Source organism: Lagenorhynchus albirostris, chromosome 20 (assembly GCF_949774975.1).
Source record: "Lagenorhynchus albirostris chromosome 20, mLagAlb1.1, whole genome shotgun sequence".
In the NCBI taxonomy this organism is placed as follows: domain Eukaryota; kingdom Metazoa; phylum Chordata; class Mammalia; order Artiodactyla; family Delphinidae; genus Lagenorhynchus; species Lagenorhynchus albirostris.
In genome coordinates, this window is record NC_083114.1 from 43,967,309 (window position 1) to 43,991,172 (window position 23,864).

The 23,864-nt window shown below is 52.7% G+C and overlaps 1 protein-coding gene across 18 annotated transcripts in view; it reads left to right on the forward strand.

Annotated features, from left to right (window-relative positions):
* Positions 1 to 23,864, forward strand: part of MAPT (microtubule associated protein tau) — a 102,233-nt gene that overhangs the window by 53,555 nt on the left and 24,814 nt on the right. For 4 of the 18 annotated variants that reach the window (XM_060134842.1, XM_060134847.1, XM_060134843.1 and 1 more), the window contains exons 2-8: positions 2,795 to 2,914; positions 6,484 to 6,570; positions 9,109 to 9,195; positions 13,067 to 13,132; positions 16,988 to 18,100; positions 20,749 to 20,804; positions 23,419 to 23,616. In XM_060134842.1, coding sequence (XP_059990825.1) covers positions 2,812 to 2,914; positions 6,484 to 6,570; positions 9,109 to 9,195; positions 13,067 to 13,132; positions 16,988 to 18,100; positions 20,749 to 20,804; positions 23,419 to 23,616 — 1,710 coding nt within the window. In that variant the 5' untranslated portion in view covers positions 2,795 to 2,811. Of the gene's footprint in view, positions 1 to 2,794; positions 2,915 to 6,483; positions 6,571 to 9,108; positions 9,196 to 13,066; positions 13,133 to 16,987; positions 18,101 to 20,748; positions 20,805 to 22,096; positions 22,177 to 23,418; positions 23,617 to 23,864 lie in introns of all 18 variants that reach the window. The other 14 variants (XM_060134855.1, XM_060134857.1, XM_060134856.1 and 11 more) reach the window with 11 other exon arrangements.

Sequence of the window (23,864 nt, forward strand, 5' to 3'; positions counted from 1 at the left end):
AGCAGCGGAATAAATCACAAAGGAAAATAGACTTGACTGTACAAAAAGTAAAACCCGTCAATAGAAGCCGTCAGAAACCAAAACAGGGAGTTCCCTGGTGACCTAGTGGTTACGATTCGGGCTTTCACTGCCATGGCCCAGGTTCAATCCCTGGCTGGGGAACTGAGATCCCACAAGCTGTGCGGTGTGGCCAAAAGAAAAAAAAAAAAAAAAAAGAAAGAAACCAAAGTAAAAGGAGACGCTATTAGCCACAAATATGATAAAGGGTTCATGTCACTCATAGATTAAGAACTCATTCAGATCATTACGGTGATCACTGAGGCATGACAGAGAAGCAAAGGATGTAAAGGGGCATCTTATAAAAGAAGCCAGTGTAGCAGATTTTTACTTTTACACTTCCATCCACCGCGTTCCAAATGGGAAAACTTAGTCCTTGAAAGGAATTGATCAAATCTCCAAAACAAAACCACGGGGCTCATTACACTTCTTAGTGTTCACTAGAACCTTAGCTGCAGGTTGAACAGGACGGCCTGATCTGTCTGCTCTGGCTCACCCGGGCCGGGTGTAGTGTCTCCAGCCAGTTTGGGAGGCTTGCGCTTCTGGGAGGATTCCACCGCGCTCGGGTGGGGCTCCCGGTGAGTCAGCAGGTGAGGTGACTCATGGACCCATCCCGGGCACGGGCACGAGCAGCTGGGCAGTGACCAGGGATGTCCTGAGAGAGGCGTCACCAGGAAGCAGCGAGGGAGGCGTTACTTCGTGGGGAGTGGGGAGCAGTAGTTGACTCCTTTGGTAATGAAACTTGTTCCTCTTAGCACAGGGGTTCTTGTTTTGGGGCTTTCTAAGGGAAACAGACCATCAGTGTATCTCAGGGTAGAGAATATCACCACAGAGAATATCACCACCAAATCCTAAGTCTTGAAGGATGAGTGGGGCTTTGATCTTCCCAGGAAAGTCCTGCTCATCCTTGGGGAGACATCAAAGGTTTGGAGATGTGGGGAGACATCAAAGGTTTGGAGATGATCAGCCTCAGATGCCCCTCCCAAGAGCTCTCTGAGACACAAGGGCCTTGGTCAGAATGAAAAGTAGCTGTCAGGAGCGCCCAGACCACCCACCCTCTGCCTAACCCAGAGGAGGGCTCACTGACCTCATTCTTAGAACCATCCTAAGTCCTCCCAGCTTCTTACCCTACATCGTGGGTGGAGAAGAGAGCTCAGACACCCACACCAGCGTGTCCTGCCTAGAAAGGAGAGAATGGAGCTGGACCTGAGTATGCCAGTGGCCAGCTGGTACAAACACAGTGCCAGTAGGGCTTCCCTGGGGGCGCAGTGGTTGAGAGTCCGCCTGCCGATGCAGGGGGCATGGGCTCGTGCCCCGGTCCGGGAGGATCCCACATGCCGCGGAGTGGCTGGGCCCGTGAGCCATGGCCGCTGAGCCTGCACGTCCAGAGCCTGTGCTCTGCAGCGGGAGAGGCCACAACAGTGAGAGGCCCGCGTACCGCAAAAAAAAAAAAAAAAAAAAAAAACCAAAAACACAGTGCCAGAGGCTGGCTGTCTCTCCACACCTTTGTCAGTCTGGGAAGTGTCTGCCCCAGGTGGACCCTCCGACCCTGTAGCCCACCATTTATTTATTTATTTATTTTAAAGTTTTTTTAAAACTTTTTTAAAAGTTTAAAGGGAGGAAGTAGAAGCAGCTAGAACAGGGGAGTTTCAAAGATAAGAAAAAATATAAAGTAGAAAATAAATAATATGAGAACTAGATCATTTAAAAGGAAGATATCAAAGTAAAATACAAGAGATTCAAATTACAGAGATAAAAATGTAAAACCTGGAATAATCCAAAGTGACGTGAATGAACCACAGCAAAATGACACACTCAGAAGTTCAGAAATTCAAAGTTATTTTTAAGATAAAGAATTAAACATTCTCAGTAAGGAAGAGGGCAGAGTAGGATTAAATGATCATTTCTAGTGGGCTTTGTTGAGCTGAAGTCACCTCTCAGCTGGGGCTTTTGGGGGAGGGGAGTGCACGCTGCTCTTCGGCCCCAAATTCATGCCCCCGCACTGTGCCCTGTTAAGGACTTAGCCTGGCCCTCAGAAGGCACACCCAAGGGTCCTGGTGGGAACCAGTGAGGTGAGTGAGAGCCCGTCCCTGACCCCGGGGGCCACCTGACTCAGAGCTGGGGAGTCGGGACACCCAGGTCGAGTTGGTTCCATGGCCACAACTACTGAGCCCACAACTACTGAGCCCACGTGCCACAACTACTGAAGCCTGCGCGCCTAGAACCCGTGCTCCGTAACGGGAGAGGCTACCGCAACGAGAAGCCCGGGCACTGCAGCAAAGAGTAGCCCCCGCTTGCCGCAACTAGACAAAACCCGCACACAGCAACGAAGACCCAATGCAGCCAAAAATAAAAATAAATAAATATATAAAATAAAAAAGAATGTTTAAACTCCATCAAACTACCAGTCAGCAGCATTTACTTTTTAATGAAGTGGAAAGAGCAGTGAGCATAGTAACAAGTTGGGCCTGCTGAACCTGCCCACCTGATGGTTTTGGACATGAACTGATGTGATGCTGGTGAATTGAAAGTGCACATACAAGTAAATAACACTTTGGCGATACGCCCCGCTGATGAGGTTGGGCATCTGGTTGTTGGGGAGGAGAGAGGGGAGGTGGAAATCTGCCTGCTGTGAACTGGGGAGGTGGCACCTCTCTCTCCCTGCCCCCTACCCCACCCCCAAGCACTTAGCCTCAGCACAGCATCCCAGCCCTCACCTCCCATCTTCATTCCCCAGGTGGGCTTTGAACCAGGATGGCTGAACCCCGCCAGGAGTTCAACGTGATGGAAGATCATGCTCAGGGGGACTACACCCTGCTGCAAGACCACGAGGGTGACGTGGAGCACGGCCTGAAAGGTTAGTGCACGGCCCTGCGTAACGGGCCCAGGCGCTGTGGGAATCGCGGCCGACCCGATGGCTCTGGAAAGGGCTGGCAGGAAAAGTTCGCATCCTGAGTTTTAAAGGAGTTTTAAATACTTTATTGTGTTAGATTGTCGATAGGCTTCAAACCTCATTAATCTGAGCGAGCCAACAGAACTCAAAATGTGAGGCTATTTGAAAATCTGCCTTTTACAAAGGAGAGTTTGCCACATACGTGGATATAGTATGATAAAGATTGCCGGAGGCTTGTTGGTCTAATTAATACAAGGGTGCTCTGTTGAGTCTTTAACCAAACCCATTACCCTATAAATCAGCAGAGTTTATTGGCATGCAAAATACATGACTTTATACATTATTTTTTTCTCTTCCTTAATAGGCCGGTCTGGCCCCTTTTGGCCAGAGTTGGTTAGCTCTGGGTTTCTTACTGTCCCTGTGATACCTTAATAAACCACGTCAACCTCTAAATGTTCTATAGTACAGTCTTTTGGCCCAGTTGGCTTGGCCTCCTCTCTCCCCTTCACTGCACTGTCTGACCACCGAGATCGGGGAGCCCCGTGGAGCACACAGAGCCCTCTCTCTGGCTCCGAACGCTAGTCCCTCCATCGCTGATGGGAGCACCAGAGGACCTGTAGGGCACTGGGTTGTACTATAAGGAACCCTCTCCCCACAGTGTCACTGGTGGCCAGTGCCCCCTGGAGCAGCCAACCGTGCAGCCCCGGGATAAGAAAGACTAGGTCCCCGTCTTCTAGACCCATTTCTAAGGAGACGAAATGGCAGTCTACTTTTCTCTTTTAATACTAAAATAACAAGCCTGGGGTGTGCAGTGTTGATGGCAGTGGTAGAGCTCCAAGGTGGGAAGGGAACTCTTCTGGGTACATCTATCTGGGAAGGTTCCCTGGAAGAGGCGGTGTTACCAGAAGGAGGCCTGAGTTGGGGGAGCACATGGAGAAAACATCCCTACCTTGGAGACGCTTCAGGACTCGTTGGGGGGCCTTGTTTCAAAGGCTGATTTCTCTGTACCTGTTTAAGCAGAGAACACATTAGGAGGCAGAGCTTGGGAATCAGACAAGTGGGCTCCACGGTGGGGGAGGTGAGGGAAGAAATGGGCTGTCCCCGGAGCTCAGAGGCCACCCTCTGGCCTTCTTGGGGGCACACCCAGCCCGAAGCTCTGGGTGAGGGGAAATGCCTGCTCCCATCCGGCTCAACCCAACCCTCCTTAGGCACCAATGGTGGCAAGAAACGTGCATCTGACATCTCCCAGGCCACGGCCTGGCTCCAGCCAGAGCTGCTAATTTTCAACTCCCCAAGGGGTTGGAATGGCAGCTGGGCCCTAAGAGCTCCCTCATCTGAGGACCTGAGCCCACCATCCCTCCACATGAGAGTTCTGCCTCAGTATCAGTATCACTGCTTTCACTTTCAAGTGTCCCTATTTGGGTGACAAAGTATGTGGCTACCCTACTTATAATGGGACTTCCTTAAAATGACGATTCAGGTGACCTCCCTGGTGGTCCAGCGGTTGAGACTTTGTCTTCCAAGGCAGGGGGTGTGGGTTTGATCCCTGCTTGGGGAGCTAAGATCCCACATGCCATGTGGCCAGAAAACCTAAACATAAAATCAACAGAAGCAATATTGTAACACATTCAATAGAGACTGTGAAAATGGTCCACATCAAAAAAAATCTTAAAAAAAAAAAGATAATTCAGGCATTTTTGTAGGACTCTACAAAAGTTCGCAAAGCGCTTTGGCCACCGACGTCTCAGGTAGCGCTCAGAATAACCAGTGGAGGCGGAGGTTGCCTTCCCCAGTTTACAGATGACAAAGTTTCGTTTCTGAGATTATGGGGCTGGTATAGCCTTCAGCTCCATGTCAGCTGTTTTTGCCTCTGGTCACCCTTAGCCAAGTCTCCTTGAAGCTTCAGTTATTAAACTCTTGTGGGTAGAATCCAACTTAGAATCCCAACATGCTGAACGCTGCCCCAGATGAATTGTGCCAGTGAAAAAATGACGCTCTTGGGAATTCCCTGGCGGTCCAGTGCTTAGGGCTCGGCGCTTTCATTGCTGTGGCCCAGGTTCAATCCCTGGTCGGGGAACTAAGATCCCACCAGCCAAAAGAAAAAAGAAAAATGATGCTCTGTTTAGGGTAGCCTGGTTTAAAAATTAAGTTAAAATATATATATTGTGTTGTCACAAATGTATCATAATAATGTAAGATGTTAAGAATTTGGGAAACTGGGTGTGGGATATCCTCTCTGGTCTATCTTTGCAGTTTTTCTGTAAATCTGCATTGATGCTAAAAGTTGGAATAGGATTAGATAGAGCCCAAGAGAGCTGCAAAGTGGGTAAAAGCTGGTTAACTGATAAAATAATGCACCCACATGAATTAAAAGGTGTTCATGAGTTAACTTGTTAGACCTTCCAGAAGACCCTCAGAAGAGGCTTCTTCCTCCTTCCTTCCCTCCCTCCAAGAAATTTAACAAGGATAAAGCAGATGATGACAGTTGTAGGCTGGGGGTGGATTGGGGGAGGGGTGTTTGGGGGACAAGTGTTTGAGGCACCGTCATGCCCATAGGCTTCTGTGCTCTGACAGTCGAGGCTGGTCCGTAATAAGACCCGGCAGGCAGTCTGCATCATGCTCCCTCACCATGTGTCCAGAGCCTACTTGAGAGAGTTGGCAGGTTTTGGCAAGCTCCAGGACCGGAAGCTTCTTTAGAATCAGCCCTTCTTTGGCTGGATGGGTCCAGCCAGGGCTGCGTGTCCAGGGATGGCGTTCTAGCAGAGGGTGCGACGTGTCTGATCTCGAAGGGTGCTAGAACACCACTTGCCTCTTTTCGTCTCGTGAGTCTGCTTCATGCAGAACCAGCTTCCTGTCCTCTGTCTCCAAGGCTGCCCCCACCCCAGGTGGAGTGGCTTTTGCAGAGTCCATCAGAGCTCCCTTGGCTTTAGATTCTGAAAGGACAGTTTTCTTATAAGTAGCGACGGCTGACATTTCAGGTGTAACTCAAGGCTTGCTGGGCGGTGCTTGGAGACACAGCCAAGTGTGCAGTTAGAATAGAAGTAGGTACTGTGTCTGCCCTGAGCTAATTCCTTTGCAGAGGAAGGAGTTGGATCTCTGAGTGTTTTCCCAGGTCGTTAATGGTCATTAATTCATGGCAGTGATCTCCCATGAGTCTCTTCAGTAGGGAAACACAAAGCCCAAGTCTACTTGTGGCTTAGCTTTCTGGTGTCTGCCGCCCGTTTGTCAATATAAGAGCCTTTGTCTCAATTGGAACCACAAGCTAATTAAAAGGCAATTTCTCCTCTCGTCCCAGAACAGGTAAACATTGCGTGCCTCTTTGCCTGCTGACCCTGGTGTGGGGGCCAAGCTGTGTTGGGGTGGGGGTGGGATTGGTCCCCTTTGTGGTTTTGTCATGTGGCCACAGTCCATCCATCTGGGTTCCACGGTGGGTGATTTCAGCTCCAAAAGACACTGTCCCCGAGGTCCTCTGAGGTCGAAGGCAGGGGTGGAGAGAGGCAGCCATTCTGAGGGGCTCATTGTATATGTTCCAGAATCTCCCCTGCAGACCCCGGCCGATGATGGATCTGAGGAACCAGGCTCTGAAACCTCTGATGCTAAGAGCACTCCAACGGCGGAAGGTGGGGCCTCCCTCTTCTCATGGTTTTATTCAAGCAGCTCCTTCCATGCTCCAGCCTGCGCTTAGCCACGCTTTGAGCTCATACGTGCCACCCTTCCTGGCTGCGTTTGCTGCTGCCTCTCCCTCTGGCTGAGAGATAGCTCGCTCAGTGCTTTGCAGGACGGAGCTCAGGCCCCGGATGTTGTGGGAGCCACGCTCTGTTTTGGTGCCTTGCTCGCTAGGGTCAGGTATGGGCAGCTTCATCGTGTGTGAGTTTTGAGGCAGCCACACTTGAACAGGCTGGGATCTGTGGCAAAGCAGGGCCTGACGTCAGCTCCACCAAGCCCCTGCTCCTCGCCCATTGTCCTCCCGAAACTTCCTTCATGAGCCAGCAGGTCCTAAAGCAGCCGTTTGGCTGAGGAAAGGGCAGGTCAGTGCACATCTCCAAGCTCACACTTTGGGACTGGTCTTGGTTTAGTATCTTTCATTTCTTGAGCTCGGCCTGGGTGTCTGGACCTTGGCCGTGGTGTTAGTTCCAGCCCATCTTCTAACCTGTCCTCTGTAGACATTTGGTGTCTAAGTTATTACAAAGCTGCTGACGTATTTCCTGAAGCGTTCCTTGGTCTTGATTTTGACCATCTTCTCTTGCTTCCCATCTATATCAGTCAAGACCGTGTTGATCGCAGGTAACGGAAAACCCAACTAACTGTGACATACATATGAAGAGGTTTATTTGTCTCACATAGTAAAATGTCTGGACTTGGGCAGCAGCTTCTCAGTGTCAACTGTTTTATCTTCTGCCATCATTAATGGCTGGATTGTTGCCTTATAGTTACAGAATGGCTGCTGTACCTCCAGGCATCACATCTGCCTTCAAAGAAGAAAGAAAGTAGTAAAGCCAAAAGAACCCTGAAACCAAATGTGTTCCCTTTTTATTAGGAAAGCAACAGTTTTTCTGCAGGCCCCACCGAACCAACTTCTGTTTATGTGTCATTGGCCAGAACTGGGTCTCATGGCCACCCCTGGCTGTAAGGGAGGTTGGGACATTGAGCATTTTGCCTTCCAGGCTCTTTAGCAGGAAAAATCAAGGGATAAGGGCGTTGAGAATGGCTTTCGAGTAACCAGTCAGCAGTATCTGCCCCTCCTTCTCTCCATCCTCTCCAAGGTTCTATTCTCAGCACTTCCCTGGGCCCTGCCCATGACTTTGATGAGAACCTGGCCCCAGCATCTCCCCAAGCGTCCACCTTTGGATGAATTCAGAAAGCGGCTGTCAAGTGCCTGCCAATTGATGGTGCATCCGTGGAGGATATAGTGGATGTGGCCCTTCCCCCACTTCCCCCCCCCCACCTCTGAAGTTCTCAGCCTAGTCAAGAGAATACCAGACCAAATGCTGTTTGCTCTCCTTCTTAGAGCCAGTGATGTTAAGACATAGCCTGCTGACCTTGTTAGGATAGTTTTGCAAGTTGCCTACCGCCCTGAGAAGGTCCTGAAACACTAATGGCAGATTTTCTGCCAGCCTTCCAAATCAGCTTTATTCTGGAAGAATCTACCAAGCAAGTCTTGCTGCACTCTGGACCCTGTCCGTGTGTGCATCCCAAGAGCGTCAGCTCTGGCCCCGCGGGGAATGGGGGAGCCTGCTGGGGCTGGACTCTGCCAGGCTGCTCCCGAGACAACCATAATAAAGTGGACTCCTTCTGACGAACCTGAGTCAGGCGCTTGGGAAGCTTTCAAAGCTGACAGCTCCTCATGTCTGCCCAGAAGGGCCTGGGAGTATGCCAGGGCGTTGCTCAGGGAAGAATGCCGATTTGGAAGTGTTCACCTCAATGAGAGACCAACAGCAGCTCCTGGTGGTAGATCTTTCCCTCCAGCCTCTGCTTTGAAGGTGGATCCATCTGTGGGCCTGTTGTCAAGCACCTGACTCCAGACAGGGCCGACCTGTTCGTTGCTACCCAGGGGAGTCTGTGGTTTTAAACCATGGGTCATGGGCTCCGGGAGACAGGGGGATTAGAACTGGAAGAGAACTTGGAGGTCACCTGGTGGTGATACTCCCATTTTGCAGATGAGAAAACTGAGACCCTAAGAGGACAAAGGACTTGCCCAAAGCCAGCCTCCCGGCAGAGCCATAGACTCCAGCCCTGACTGCAGGGTTCCTGCACTGCCTTGGTCCCAATCCCATTCTCCTGTTCTGTCCTGCTCTAAGGATCAAACACCTGTGACCAGTCATCTGATTTTCAACACTTCCTCCTTAAAAACACTTGCGACCGTCCCCAGCCATCCCTCTCACTGCAGTCTTTACAGGGGGGCTGTCCTGGCTTTCCTGGCAGAGGGCCTGGGTGTCTCGTGCATGGGCGCCACTCAAACAGAGTATTGCTGTGCTCCCTGGAGAGATGTCAAGGCTGGAGCACGGCTCTGGGCCCTGCTCTGTGGGGCTGCTTTTCTGCATGTGGCTGAGTCCCCTCCCCCTCCCCATCCCTGCATCTCTGCATCCCCCAAACAGCAAAGGTGAGGGGTGTGGCACAGCTCATCCCGGCCCCCTAAGGTGACTCTCCGTGGTTTCCAGATGTGACAGCACCCTTAGTGGATGAGGGAGCCCCCGGTGAGCAGGCGGCCGCTCAGCCCCCCACGGAGATCCCAGAAGGAACCACAGGTGAGGGTGACTCCCAGGTCGGGGTGCCCAGCTCCCCTGCTGGAGGACGGGTGCACGTGGGGTTATGCCCGTCTCCCAGTGCAGCACGAATGTGGGTGGACACCAGCCTCTGGGAATCTCTGGTTGTTCTGAGCCTGATGCCCTTTTGCTTCCATGGCTGGCTGCCTGCCTGCCTCCCAGAGAATAGAGGACCTCTGGATTCCTTCTAGCTCCTCCTCTCCTTGTCTTAGCTCCAGAGAGTTCTCTGAGGCAGGCTGGTGGCAGCCTTCACCCCCAAGGTCAGTCCACCCTCCTGCTGCGACTCTGCCAGCAACAGGGTTACTTCCTCGGAGGTAAACAGCTCCCTGGGCGGGGGGGCGGCCGAGTGTGCAGCAGCATCAAGGTGGCCCACCCACACCTTTGGAGGATTGTAATTGGACAGTCCCCGAGGAACTCAGCGAGGTCATCTAGCATCCATTTTTAGGACTATCCTTTCAAACGTATCAGCGTCGAACAGACGTGATGAGACTGTCCTGTCAACACAGATGATGGGGCGTAGCCCAGACAGGGCACTGACCAGAAATAGCACAGGACGCGGGGCCGCCAGAGTCACCTGTGAGCTGCCCAGGCCCTTAGGGAACAGCGAGCACAGCCCAGAGCCCTGGCTGTCACTTCCTTCACGTCCCCTTCCCTGGGCTTACGCACGACTCTGCCGTTGGCTTGGTGACTTGGAGGGTGCTCAGCACGAAATTCAGAAGAGCTCTGGACCGTATGTCACCAGCAATGGACAGCAGGGGAAATGTCCCCCGGCAGGAGTTTTCTTTCCTTCCTGAAGACAGGGCTCAGGGCAGACGTTTAGGAAGCCTGCAGCCCTCTCCCGGGCCTGTGTGCTGGGAGCGCTGGGCAGGGCCCGAGCAGTTCCACTGCCTCCTCCAAGTAGCTTCTGTTTGCAAGTTGGTCTTCCGAGATGGGTGGAGGGGGATGTTCTGGAAGCTGGCAGGCCCCGTCCTTGACAGTGAAGGTCGTTTGAAGGCCGTGGGACAAACGACTCGTGGTAACTTGGCTTTTGTCTCCCGCTGTCCCTTTACAATTGTGTCAGTGGGCGAAGCTCTTCCCCTGCCTGGGATGAAAACTCTAGCCACCTCTTGACTTTTGATCGCTTCTGAGTTATCAAAAGTGTTTTAAGTTTCCACAGTCACAAAACCCAGTCTGCAAGTGCTGATTAGAATGTCCAGTCCTGCATAAGAGCCAGAGCTGAAGCCCCTCCTCTCTGGGACTAGGGAGCGGGCGAGGACGGGGCAGGGGCAGGAAGGTTCTTACTGCGCTGGCGCTGCTGTGAGCCAGCTCCACGTGGGCTGCAGGTGTTTAAAGCTGACTCTTTCTCTGTGGGGACCTTTCTGGAATTCTTCCAGACACCCCACGTTCACCATCCCCGTCATCCCTCTGAAGGCCCCTCCCTCTGCGTTGGATTCCAGCAGACATTTCTTCTCTCTTTGGCCCCTTGGGGTCTGAAGAGCTGCCTCCAGCCTCTCGCCTGCTGAGGTTGGCTTGCTCACATCAGTGGCCCTGCTGCACGTGGCCCGAGGTGCCCCCTCCACTATAGCTGCCCTGTGCCCACAGCAGGTCCATGGGGAACATGGGTGTTCTCCGCCCCAACGGACTGTGGATGTGCAGACTGCCCATAGGCTTTGCTCTGCCACCAAGGCAGGGCCAGCGTGTCTCTCCTCCTCTGATTTTCCCAGGTGGGCTTCTGACAGCCGTCCACCATGTCCCTAACCATAGAGAACTCACACCACGTGTCTCCCCCTGGTGCCTTGAAACCCTCTCGATGGGATGAGATGGGAGGTGGCCAGGCAGCCACCCCCCCACCCCCGCAAGCTGCTGTCTCTAAAGAAATCCTCCTCAAAAATTCTCTCCCCCTCCACCCTTTACATCCTCAATGAAGCGGGAGGTTTTAGAGTTGGGGGGACATTTTTTCAGCTGGTGGCGTTAACAATATGTACCTTAATTTAGCACCTCACTTGGGCATGTCCCCTTTGCTGTCTCTTGGTTCTCCTGTGAAACTTCCCATTTGAGGTCCATTTGGGGGTGCAGTGTGGCCATCCCTTTGCAGGAATCCCTGCCTTGCGGGGTGAGCGTGGAGCCCTCTTGGGGCTCCAGGGTTATGGAGAAGCCATATAGGGATGTGACGGCCCAGCCACTGTCACACACCCTCTCTCTCTTTGGCTTCTCTGAGCATCTCCCTTGCTGGGATCAGGGGATGTCAGAGATGTGGGCAGCAGCCCGCCGTTTCTGATTTGCATCAGGACCAGGATATCAAGACACCGCGTGGGAAAGCGAAAGCGGTGGGCTTCCCAGTGCCACGACGGTGATGTTGTCGGCATGCCTCCTCGTGTCCTCTGTCTCCAGGACTCCGTGCCATTTAGCTGGACTTGCTGTCACTCTGAGCCTTTCTTCCATAACCTTGTCAGAAACTCAGATCAGACCTATGCTCGGAGCTGTGCTTCCCAGACAGTCGGCTGTTGTCGAGTGACGCGGAGCTGTCACCGTTAGACCTCACAGGCCGTACAGTGTCAGCGTGCAGAGGACCCAGAGATGTTCCTGCCTAGGAACTGGCAGTGGGGGAGCTGCCCGAGCCCACTGCTGGCCCCCTGCCCCTCGCCACAGCTGCCCTGGGCCAGCCAGCGGGCTGGCTGTTTATAAGGCCATCGTGCGTCTGTCCAGCGACCCAGCGGCTCTTTCTTTTGCCTCCGCCGTGTTCTCTGTGGTGGACCCGTATGGCAGGTGGTGGTAACCTGGCATTTCTGGTTTAGGTGTAGAGACTGAGTCATTGCAGGACTGGCAGAGAAGACTGGTGGCCCAGCCAGCAGCTGGTGGGCATTTCTCAGGGTGGTGGCCTCTCGGTCACTGTCCATCAGGGCATGTTGGCTCTCCTGGGATCACGGGGTCACCGCACGTCGGTGTGTGATGTGACCAACTTGCCTTTTAGGGGTCCTTTCTTCTGGACAGTTGTATCCATTGTCCTGCCGCAATATCCCGATTTTTTTCACGATGCAGAAATTGGTGTTGTATGGAAGCTTATTGATTTTGGTACCACTGATGATCAGTAGCTTTTCTCAGTCTTTTTTTGTTTGGGATGGACTGTGGCTCCCTAAGCAGAGCCCAAGACACCCCAAAAGCTGCTCACTGACACTGCTGGCCCCCCTCCCTATTCTAAGCATGAGGTTAAAGGGCTTGCCCAGCAGTTTGGAGGAAAGAAACTGAACCGCCGGGGGGCCCCTGCTGTGTCCCAGGCACTTTGCTAAATACATTCACACCATTTTATATGAATCCTCACCACTCTTCTGCAAGGTGAGCCAGTGTCATCACCTTGGGATTCTAGAGTTGGAGACAGAGGCCCAGAGAGGCTGAGTAATGGTGGCACCTGGGTTTGAACCGCAGCCGGACTCCACAGCCCGCGCCTAGTCTTCCCTGCACCTTTGCCGCCCGCCGCCCCAGGAGCGCTGGCTGGGGCTGGGAGGGCAGCCTCCACCCGGACACAGCTCCCACAGCCGTGGCCGAGCAGCAAATTGCTTCTCTGACCTCACCTGTCCTGTGTCTTTGTTGAGTGGGGTACTGAGGACCCTGGGCCCATTGTGGAGAAGCTCTTTCCTACTGGACTGTGTCGCCCGTAAAGTGCGTGGTTGTGTGGGTTTTGTTTAGTGAGCTGTTTTCATCCACGTCCCCGGCAGTCACATTTGCAAAGAGCCAGAGGTGCAGCGCCTTGGTGCTGCTAAGGCGTGCCTTTCCTGAATGCTTTCAGAAACATAGCGGAAGAGGCGGGGAGCTTTGTCTCTAGCAAACAGTAACCGTCTTTGCTTTTATCTTCTTCATTTGCTGACACACAAACCAGCTGAAGAAGCGGGCATTGGAGACACCCCCAACCTGGAAGACCAAGCTGCTGGACATGTGACCCAAGGTCAGTGGGCTAGAATCGCCTGCCACGCGTGACGTGGGGGGCCGGGAAGAGGGGCATGGTGACACAGATGGACCCTACCTACCCTGAAAAGAGAATTTGGACCTGGACCTTAATTCCTGGTCTTTAGGAGTTGGTTTTTATCGAAGGTGGGCTATTCAGATAGAGAAAGAGCTCTAGCTCTATCTAGCCATTTCTGAGTCTTTCCTGAGGTGTTCAGTGTTCTGAAAGGAGCTGGCCCTGCCCAGCATGGGGAGTCGAGAATCAATGACCAGGAGATACGCAGATAATATGTACGATGAGTGATTTCCCCTGTAGGCGGCCCTCTGGCCTGTCCCGGGAGCAAAGCCTCCACCAAATCACCACTGAGCTGTTTCTTTTCAACTCTCTTCTGTGCAGCCTTCAAACCTTATTATGATTTTCTTCTCAGGGACCAAAACTGCTGTGCTCAAGAAAAGCAACTTCGTATAATCACTGAGCATAAATGTTTTAAGAACTCAATTTTTTAAATCCTAGAGATTCCTGATCTTAGGAAACGGAGACCCCGCCAATATAGCCTAGCTGGGTTTGTTTTCCGTCATTTGCTGCATAAATGAATTTGACAGTCTACTGTGTAATGTGGAAGCTTCTAGATCGTAAGAAAGCAGGGAAAACACTGTTCTTTTCTCCAGAAAGTGATTTGGGATTTGTGTAGCGCCACCACCGGGGCCATCTGACTTTAGGAAGACTCTGGGCCCTGAAGAAATGTCTCCTTGAAGGTGTTTTGAAGCCTAACTAACACATTTTTGCTCCCCAGGGGTCCCTGCCCCGTAGTGGGCTAGGGTTTCTCATCTCACATGTCATGGAAAGGCGTGTTTTCATTCTTAGGCTTACAAAGAGCTTCAGAAGATATTAGAAGGGATAATCATTATAAGGGGAAACCTCAGTCTATGTGTTAAATAACTAGAATCCTGCCTCCTGTTTCTTTTCGGTTATGATTTGCAGCTTTTAGGTAAAATTAGAGGTTTTTATAACCTCTGGAAATGATGATCTATTTCCATAAAAAGAAATGAATGAGTTTTTCCTACCAATTTTTATTGCAGGCTATGTCTCCATGCCCCTAAAACATATTCCATGCAACAAAAAGATCAGGCCATCCGCTTTCCTAGAAACTTTACTTCTGTGCTAACTGAATTTTTGACTTTCCCAGCACTGGCCTAGAGTCATATAGATATAAAGATGAACACCAGGTAACATCTGCCATGGGAAATAGGCACCAAATCTGTGAACACGTGGAGGTTTCCACCTCTACTCCCAAGGCCAGTATTTAATGTCTTGACTGGAGCTGCTGATCCACATGGCCAAGCCCAAGCTCCCTCCAGTGGAACCTTGTGAAATTCAGGCTCACTCGTGATCCGCAAACATTTTATTTGACACAGGCCTGCAGTCTGTTCTGAACAAAAACAAGCAGCTTTAGGGAGAGCCGTGTATACAAAAGCACAGCTATTATCTCTCTCTTGCTTTCCTGCTGCAGAAGGAAAACCTCTGGCAGCCTGTGTTCATGAAGTACTAAGACAGATAAGATGTTTCAGGATGGAGCTGCCATTGGCTGAGTATTAGGTGTGGGGAGACCCTACCCATCTCACCCCTGCTCACACCAGGGTAGACCTTTCTTCTGTGAGTGTCTCCAGGACCAGGTCTCCCAAGGGAGTGTGGGGACACAAATTTAACACATCAAACTGTGTTTTCCCAAATATTTTTTACCTTGGACCCACCCCCGGTGATGGCTACGTTTCATATTTACTGAGCACTTTACAGTCTTCTGGGAGCTGGATAGAATGTTCTCCCAGCCTGGCTCCTTCCTCCAGGAGTGCAATGGCATGAGCTAAGGTTCCTCACACACGCATGCACACACACACGTGCACACATGTGCTGTACTGTCATCTGTTGGTAACTTTTCAGGCTGTGTTTGGTGCCCTTGTTTCTATTTAATGAGGGGCTTTTAAAGTCCTGCAGCATATCAGAGTACAGTAACGTCCACATCACGAGGATTTCTAGGAAGCTCTGGAGGAAAGCTTTTCCCAGAAGGCGCTGGAGACCTGGCCCGTCAGTGGGTGTTAAGGACCGGCAGCTGCTGCCGCTTCTGGTCTGTTGAGCGGTGGGTTGGGAAGAAGAGGCACTGAGGCACCTGCTCAGGCTGCCTGCTGCCCAGCTTGTTTCCTCCTTCTCTGTCGTTTGGGCGGTTCTTCCCCGAGACTGACCAAGGGCCCCCGTGAGGTGCCTGTAGACCCTGCGGAAGGTGGAAATCAGCACGTTTTCCTGACACACCTTCATACTGATCCCTGACCTTGTGGCAGGCTCTGTGGCGGTGCTAGGAACACGAGATGAGTGAGATGGTGAGCTCAAGGCCCCAGTGTAGGGGTGAGAGGTAAGGGTGAGCCGGGCCTCTTGATAAGGGTCCAGTGGGCAACTGCAAGGACTCCGACTGGGTTGGGGCGAGAGGGACGTGTTACCCATGCGTGTGGACACCTGTGTTCTCCCACCTCCTTCCCCTCCCCTCATCCAGTCTGTTTCTCTTCCAAGACCCCCAATCCTTTGGGGTTCCAGATTTTGTTTAGAGGAGAGCCATGAAGTTGTTCTGGAACTAGGTAGGATGTTTGAAGAGTTGGGAGTTAAAACAAATACGGAATGTTTATTAGGAGAACCAATGAGCATACGACTCCTGTCCTTAATACACAGATACTTTTTTTTTTTTATTTATTTTTGGCTGTGTTGGGTCTTTGTTGCGGTGCGCGGGCTTCTCACTGCGATGGTTTCTCTTGTTGCGGAGCACAGACTCTAGGCGCGTGGGCTTCAGTAGTTGTGGCATGCAGGCTCAGTAGTTGTGGCTCACGGGCTCTCGAGCACAGGCTCAGTAGTTGTGGCGCACGGGCTTAGTTGCTCCGCTGCATGTGGGATCTTCCCAGAGCAGGGATCAAACCCGTGTCCCCTACATTGGCAGGCGGATTCTTAACCACTGCGCCACCAGGGAAGTCCCAATACACGGATACTTTAAGGAGGGATTCACGTGAATGTCGCATGAATGAAGCAGAAAAAAGGGAAGTGTGCCCTCCATCCACCGGGTTGGCACATGGCAAGTGGTGTGATAGGGGTGAAGCAGTGGTCCCCGTGGGCCGCACATGTCTTTGCCATGCAGACCACCTTTACTGCCATGGTGGTCGCCTCACCTCGTGCAGAAGGCTGTCCGTAATCCACGATCCGGGTGCACCTGAACCGTGTTTCTGTTTATTGGGGTCTCGTGGCAGGTCTGTTAGTAAAGACTTGAGCCCTGATGGTGATACGTTTCGGGCTTTTCAAATCTGTCAGGGTGGGTTTGTAGGCACCTGCTGGTTTCATTCAGCAAAGAGAGAGGAGAGGAAAAGAGACCCTCACTGCGCCCCAGCCAGGTCCCAGCTAGAGGCCAGAGCCTTCGGGGGGCTCGCTGTCCCTGCAGAGGAGGACAAGCTTCGTGGCTGGTGGAGTTAGCACGAGGCAGCCCCAGTTAATGACAGGATGCTCGGAGCCCAACCAGATCCGCGATGGGCAGAGGGATAATGCTGGCACTAGACGGGGCTTTGGTCCAAAGATGAGAAAACTGAGGCCCAGAGAGGGGAGGTGCTCACCCAGCAAGTTGGTGGCAGATAGACCGAGAGACCTTTCATTCTGAGCAAAGAAAAGCAACGAGGGTGAGCCCAGAGCGTGGGCTCCTTTCTTGGTTAGGTGGGCTGTGGGCTTGAGGTGCCGTTTAAATGCCTTTTCTTCTTCCCGAGTGCGTCCCCTCTCTTAAGCACTTACTGCGCTCTTGCTAACCTTTTGCCACCTCCGCCTCTTCAAACCCAGAGGAGGGGAGAGTTCCGGGCCAGCAGAGGGAAGTGTCTGAGAGGCCCCCTGCTAACGGGCTTAGCTCTCAGGTCCAGCCTGCACACGGCCAAGAAGCTTCTGGGGTCTCCGAGCTGCATCTGGGGGAGAAACAGCCAGAGGCTCCCGTCCTGGCGATCCCTCACCTTTCCCAGCATCATCCTGTCTGCCAGCCGCCTCTCCCACCAGGAGGCCCTCAGGAGCCCCACCAGGAGTGGGGACCAAAGCGAGGGGAGCAGGCCGAGGAGGGGCTGGCCTTTCCGAAGCCCGCCTACCCTGGATGTCTCCAGACGGAGCCTGGGAGTGTCAAGGTTGTCCAGGAAAGCTTCCTCAGGGAACCAGGGCGCCGTGGAGGTGAGGCCATGGACCCCGGGACCCCAGGTCTGACCTGCCAGCACGTGTCTGACATGCCTGGGGCTCCCATCCTGCCCGAAGGCCCCAGAGAGCCCACACACCAGCATTCGGGGCCAGAACCTGAGGATGCAGACGGCAGCCGCTGCGGCTCTGAGCTGCTGGAGTGCCAGCTTCTGGGAGACCTGACCCAGGAGGCGCCGCCTCTGAAGAGGGAGCAGGGCAAAGAGAGGCTGGGGGCCGAGGAGGTGGATGAAGGCCAGGACACTGACGAGTCCTCTCCCCAGGACTCCTTTCCCTCCCAGGCCTCCGCACGTCTGCAGAGCCCCACCACCCGAGGCGGGCCAACCCCCGACGCAGTTTCCGGAGAAGCCCCTGGGATCCCTGGTTTCTCAGCCATGGGTGCCACCCCCCTCCCTGTCGATTTCCTCTCTAAAGTTTCTGCAGAGACCCGGGTCTCAGAGCCCGATGGGCCCGGGGAGGGGCCCCCAGTGGAAGGGCACGACGAGCCCCCCGAGTTCACGTTCCACGTGGAAATCAAAGCCAGTGTGCAGAAGGAGCAGGGACCTTCGGAGGTGGATTTGGAAGGGGCTGCAGTTCCTGGGGCCTCTGGAGCAGAGCAAGAGCCCTGGGGCCCCTCTGAGGGCGAGGACACACAAAAGACTGCCCTTCCAGAACCATCTGAAAAGCAGCCTGCAGCTGGTCTGCCGGGGAAGCCCGTCAGCCGGGTTCCTCAACTCAAAGGTCTGTGTCTTGAGCTCCTTTGCTCCTGCCTGGCGACCTTGTGTGCCACCCAGGCTGCGGGCACTGCCACTGAGCTTCCGGCCCCTCCTTGGTTCCTGCCGCTTCCAAGGCCCCCGGGGGACAGCCACCAAACCGGCCACTGGGCCTCTGCTCACCCTCCCGCCTCCTCCTGCCCTTCAGGCTCCTCTCACGCTTGCCCGCCGTTTTGCATGTCACCAACACCCCCCGCCCCATGCTTTCTGCCCCGTTCGCTTCTCTGGCCACTCGATTTATCCACAAGGTTCCATCGGCCCGCTGGAGGCTGGTGGGCTGCGCTCCACAGAGAGCATAGCAGCTCCTCCCACTTCGGAGGGCTTGTTATGTGTTTCAAATTCATTGTCTAGAACCCTCCCAACCCTCCCAAGTGGGCATAATTAGCCCCACTTTGCAGATGAGGAAACTGAGGCTCGGAGAGGTAAAGTACCTTGCTGAAGGTCACTGAGTATTAGGTGATGGAGCCAGGTTTGGAATCCAGGTAGGTCTGCTCCGAAAGGCCCTTCCTTCCCTATACACCACAGTGCCTTCCAGAAGGTTCTGAAGTGTGTCCTCCTATCCCGGAGACTCAGAGGGCACGTGCCTGTCTTCTTCGGCTCTGTCAGTGGACAACACATCACATGTAGCAGGCGACACACACAAGCATTTGGAGGTGGCCCAGAGTCCCCACCCCCACTCCACTCCACCCTGCCTCGTGGCAGGATAGACAGTGAGCAGAAACAAAAACTCCCTGTGGAAGAAAACACCTCCTCCTCCCTCAGCAGAGCCCAGGCAGTCCCTGTGCTGGGATCGCAGGGGTCTCAGCCCTGGCTCAGTCTTGAGCCCTGGGAAGCGTCACTGCGGCAGCCCTTCAGGAGCTGGAGAGATGGGAGGGGAGGTTCCTAAGGGTCAGGGTCTGTGTCCTGTCAGTGAGAGGACAGTTTATACTCCAGAGGGGGCCTCATGGATGGCCACAAGTCGAGCGCATTCATATATTTAGGTCCTGTAGCATTTTAGAATTATTTGCGGGGCCCAGAAATTGAGGCTACTTAAGCTGTCAGTTGCAGACATCTGTTAAATGTAGATTACAGCCTACTCTTCGTGAAAACTTTGAAATGTTATAGATAAAGGAACCTGTATTTAAAATTTAAGTCAGAGAAAGAGTCCTACTTTAAAATATCCTAAACTCCAAAATAGTATGGGACAAAATACTGTGACTTTACAGATTACAACCGTGTTTCCTGAAGTGGCATTTTATTGAATACTGGTCCACTGGATGTTGATAGGTGTGTAAAGGGAAAAAAGATTTCCATGGTCCAATTAGTTTGGGAAAAAAAACAGGTGAAACAAAGTTAAACAGGGTTTGCTGCAGCAGGACTTGTCAGAGCCTTTAATATTCTAATGTACATTATGACCCTCTGAGAAGGACACATGGTATGCATTTCCCCAATTCGCCAGTCAGCACTGGGAAATGCTGATCTAGCAGACGCTTTTGTTGTGACATAGATGATGATGATCACTGGGGCAAAAGGTGTGAACCAGGTCCACCTGGGGCTCTTATTAAAATGCAGATTCCCGGGCCCCACCTTAGGCTTACCGTCTCAGAGTGAGCCCGGGATTCTGTATTTTAGGAATCTCTCCCAATGGGGTTCTGCTGCATAGTAAAGTTTGAAAACCTCTAGGCTAGGTCATCAGTGCTGGTCACTCTAGAAATCTGGTCTCCAGTAACCAGTGAGATGCTCCAACCAGCCCCATTGTCCCTGGAGCAGGGGATATACAATATTGAAGCCAAAGACAGAAACCTATAACTAGTCTTCAATAATGAATGCCAATAGCAGGAGTGAGTTAGAGGTGACACTGGTAGACAAGTGGATTGGTTTCACCAACGGGTGTGGCTTTCCAAACACAAAAGCCGTCAATGGTTTGGTCCTAAAATCCAGAGGTTATCTATAGGATGTTTGACAGTAGCTAGATTGTTGCTAGCTTGGAGAAATGGCAACATTAGTCCTCTTAGTAGAGCCTGTAAGTGGTGAGAAGACCCTCCAGGGTTGGGTCAAGGGTGGAATGGGCTTGTCAGAGAGCCAGCTGGGGCTGGTCACCAAAGCCTCCATTAGTGAGGGGCGGGCTCTGGGAAAACAGCCTACACCCCTTGGCCCTTGAATGAGCAGAGGGTCCTGCAGGGACCGGAGCCTGGCTGAGCTGCCCCATCCGTGGCCCTGGGTTTTCCAAATGCCCCTCCTTGGAGTGGGGTTGGCCCCGGCTGTGGGAGGCTGACCCCGACAGAGACGGGGAGGGAGCCTGTGAGAGGTGGTCCTGTACTGTCTACCTTCCCTGATGGCCCCTGTGCCAACGTATGCCCGGAACAGTTTCCCCTCTGCATGTCCCTGCCCTCGGCCAGCCTGCTGCCCCCTCTTGTTAGGGTGCTCCAAGCAATGACTCCAGTGTGCTGTGTTGATACTAACAACGAGAACCTAACAGATTAGGTTAGAAAGGGGAAAGAAAACCAGCTGGATTTCCACTGGCCCAACTGAGCAAGACATGTTGTATGGATCCCGAGAAGTCGGCTCCGCTCCGTCGGGCGCTTTGTGAGCTGTGCTCATGGGTGTAACGTACATTCTCATTTTGTATTTTATCAGCTCGGATGGTCAGTAAAGGCAAAGATGGGGCTGGACCCGAGGACAAAAAAACCAAGGTAAGCTGACAAAACCATGAAACCTCTCTGCTGCCATCAAGTTGATCAAGAAGCCATGCTTTGTATCTGAATTAATCTTTATATATAACATGGGGAGAGCGTTTGTCCCTGAAGTACAACTGTCATTCCAAGTGCTTTGTGTTTTTATGCAAACTTTTAAAATTCTAGCATTTATCCCTGGACACTTGGGCCAGGGAAGGGCAGTCAGCAAGTTATGAATTAATTAATGCTAATTGTAGTTGCATCAGCGTAGTTTGAATTAAGACGTTCACAGTAAATGAAGGTGTGTTTGAATTTTCTGCAATGAAGTTTGAAATTTGCACGTTTTACACTTCCCGCTACAGGTCTAGGCTCAGCAAATATGTATCTATGTACATACACGCACACAGATGTATTTAAGATATATCTAGAAAATACCATTTCCTTAGGGGGCTGAGGGAGTACTGAGCAAGAAGGAGATCTCCAGCCTGAGGCGGAGGGTCCTGGAAAAGCCCTAGAAGAGCGGACCTGTGAGGCAGGCCGAGAAGGAAACATGAAGGGGGTTGGTGACGTAGGAGTGAGAAGAGGCGTTTTAAGGAATAGGAGCAGCGCAAGCAAAGGCCCCGGGGGCATGAGGAGACTGTTTGGGGAGCTCTGAGCAGATCGGCTTAGTTGCTGCCGAGCTCGGAGTGGGGCTGACACAGGCTGGAGGAGGGAAGCCTGACACACACCCTACATACTGAGTGGACACGGCCATGATGCCGTGGACGCCGTCCTGAAATCCCGCCAGCCGGTCTTCAGAAACGCCCCGAGGACCAGAAAATGAAGCAACTTGCTCACCACCAAAACCACACCCGGAACAGTGTGGTCCTTCTCAGGCTCCCTTTCAGCTGTAGTTTACTCTCCTCCGTGACTGTGCATCTTGGAAAAAGCTCCTGTAAATGCATGGTAGTGTTTTGCCAGGAAACCCTCACTGGGGCCCTAGATGAAGACCTGTTTTCCTTAAAGGCGTCTCAAATGTCCCATATGCATGCTGCCTGAAACGCCTGGGTCTTAATCAGTCCTGGAGGCCTGATGGAGTCCCCAGAGGCAGAATGAGGCCCTAAGAGTCTGGTCATGTGTGTTGAGGGTCGCTGCCCAAAGTGCCTGCCCTAGAGGAAGTGGGCTTCGCCATCAGGACTCTGCCCATCAGTGGGGCAGCAGAGGGTCCTGCGGGAACTTGAGGGAAGGCAATAGCTGCTTGCCAATCGTGATGCCCATTCAGGGGAATCGCGTCCTCATGCCGGCATGCATTCTGTTCACTCACCCATCAGGAAGCCGTCCCTGCCCTGGAGCTGCTCACAGCCTCACAGCAAGGGGTCAGATCTCTCACGAACCTTGGCCACTTGGCCAGGTAGGGAGCAGTGCCAGGGGAGGGGGACCTCGCGCAGCTGGGGAAGGAGGGGTTGCCAGTACCCAGCCTCAGCTTTTCTTGTCAGCAGCCCCAGAGCTTCAGCCCGCATCCCTCCCCTCACCCCCGTGCTCCATCCCTTTAGCTCTCGTCCTCCCCAAGGCTGGCAGCAGAAAGGGTCTCAGCCACCTTAGTGATGAACCCCAGTAACAAAGTCTCTGGTCAGTACCCTGCTCTGTAGCTCTGACATCCTCCTTGGAACACCTCTGGGCTTGGCCTCTTGGTTGTGTTCCTGAAGGCATGGCCCTTCCCCCTCCCAGGCCACCCTTCCCTACCAGGGCCACACATCCCCGTCCAAGGCCCCCAGAGGCCATCCAGACGAACCGCAGGTGTCGGCCACCATCCTTCACGTGCTCTCATCTCCGCGAGGCCAGCCGGCTCCCAGAGCCCCGTCCCATTGGCCGCCTGGCCCACCCAGCCTATTTCCTTAGGTGGACCGTGGCCAAGAGTAAACAGTGGCCAGATAAGATTCACCAGACAGTGTTTAGCTTTGAGACTTTATTCAGAAAGTGTGTGTGTGTGTGTGCATGTGTGTGTGTGCGTGCACGTGTGTGTGTGTGTGTGCGTGCACGCGCGTGATCTAAGTGGTGTCAGGCAGAATCTTCAAGACCTGGGGCAGGCACAGTTCTCTTTTTGGCAAGGACGATTCTATCGGTGCGGTGGGAGAGGGCCAGGAGTTAGGGGGCCACCATGAACTCCCCACCTGGAATTGAGCAGAACCTGGGGCACTTCTGACCCATGACACATTGAAGGTGTTTTCTTGAGAAACATCCTAAGAATCACATACTTTTGGCGACCTCCATGAACTCTTTGGGTGCGAGACACCTTTAAACCAGTGGTCTCCAAAGGGCAGAGCTGAAGTAGATCCAATGGGCTGGAGCAAGAAGTACCAGAAAGTCTATCCATTGTCCAAGGTCTGCCACATGCAAGTTTCATAACGTTCATCGTATGTTAGCATCGTAGTATATGTATTAGCTGATGCGTAACTGCAAGTACATGAGATGCGTGGTCACTTTCTGTTCTTCCTGATGAGAAGGACTGATAAGGGTGCGTGATCCAGTTTGGCGATCACGGCTTTAAACCATTACCTGTCTTATTTATTTGTAGTCACTGTCTTTTTTTCAGTTTGTTCATTTCTCCCATGTGCTGACTTTTATTTTGATTTTATTCATGTTTATGTTTAAGACATCCACACCTTCCTCTGCTAAAACCCTGAGCCATAGGCCTTGCCTTAGCTCCAAACGCCCCACTCCTGGTAGCTCAGACCCTTTGATCAAACCCTCCAGCCCCGCCGTGTGCCCAGAGCCATCTTCCTCTCCTAAACACGTCTCTTCTGTCACACCCCGAACTGGCAGTTCTGGAGCAAAGGAGATGAAAGTCAAGGTAAGGAAAGCACCTTTGGAAAGAATGAGGCTGCTCTACTGTGGTTTTCAAGTGTATGCTTTTCTAGCTGCAAAGACCTTTCTCTGGATAAGCTCTTACCTAGAAGCGCCACATAGAACAGTTAAATTCTGGCTGAAACAAGGAAAAGGAGGCACCGTGCCATCCTTCTTGGCGCCCCGTCGGCCCTCGTGGCAGCGGGCCCTAAGGCACCGGAGGGGACCCCGGCTTGGAAATCGCCACTCTGTTTG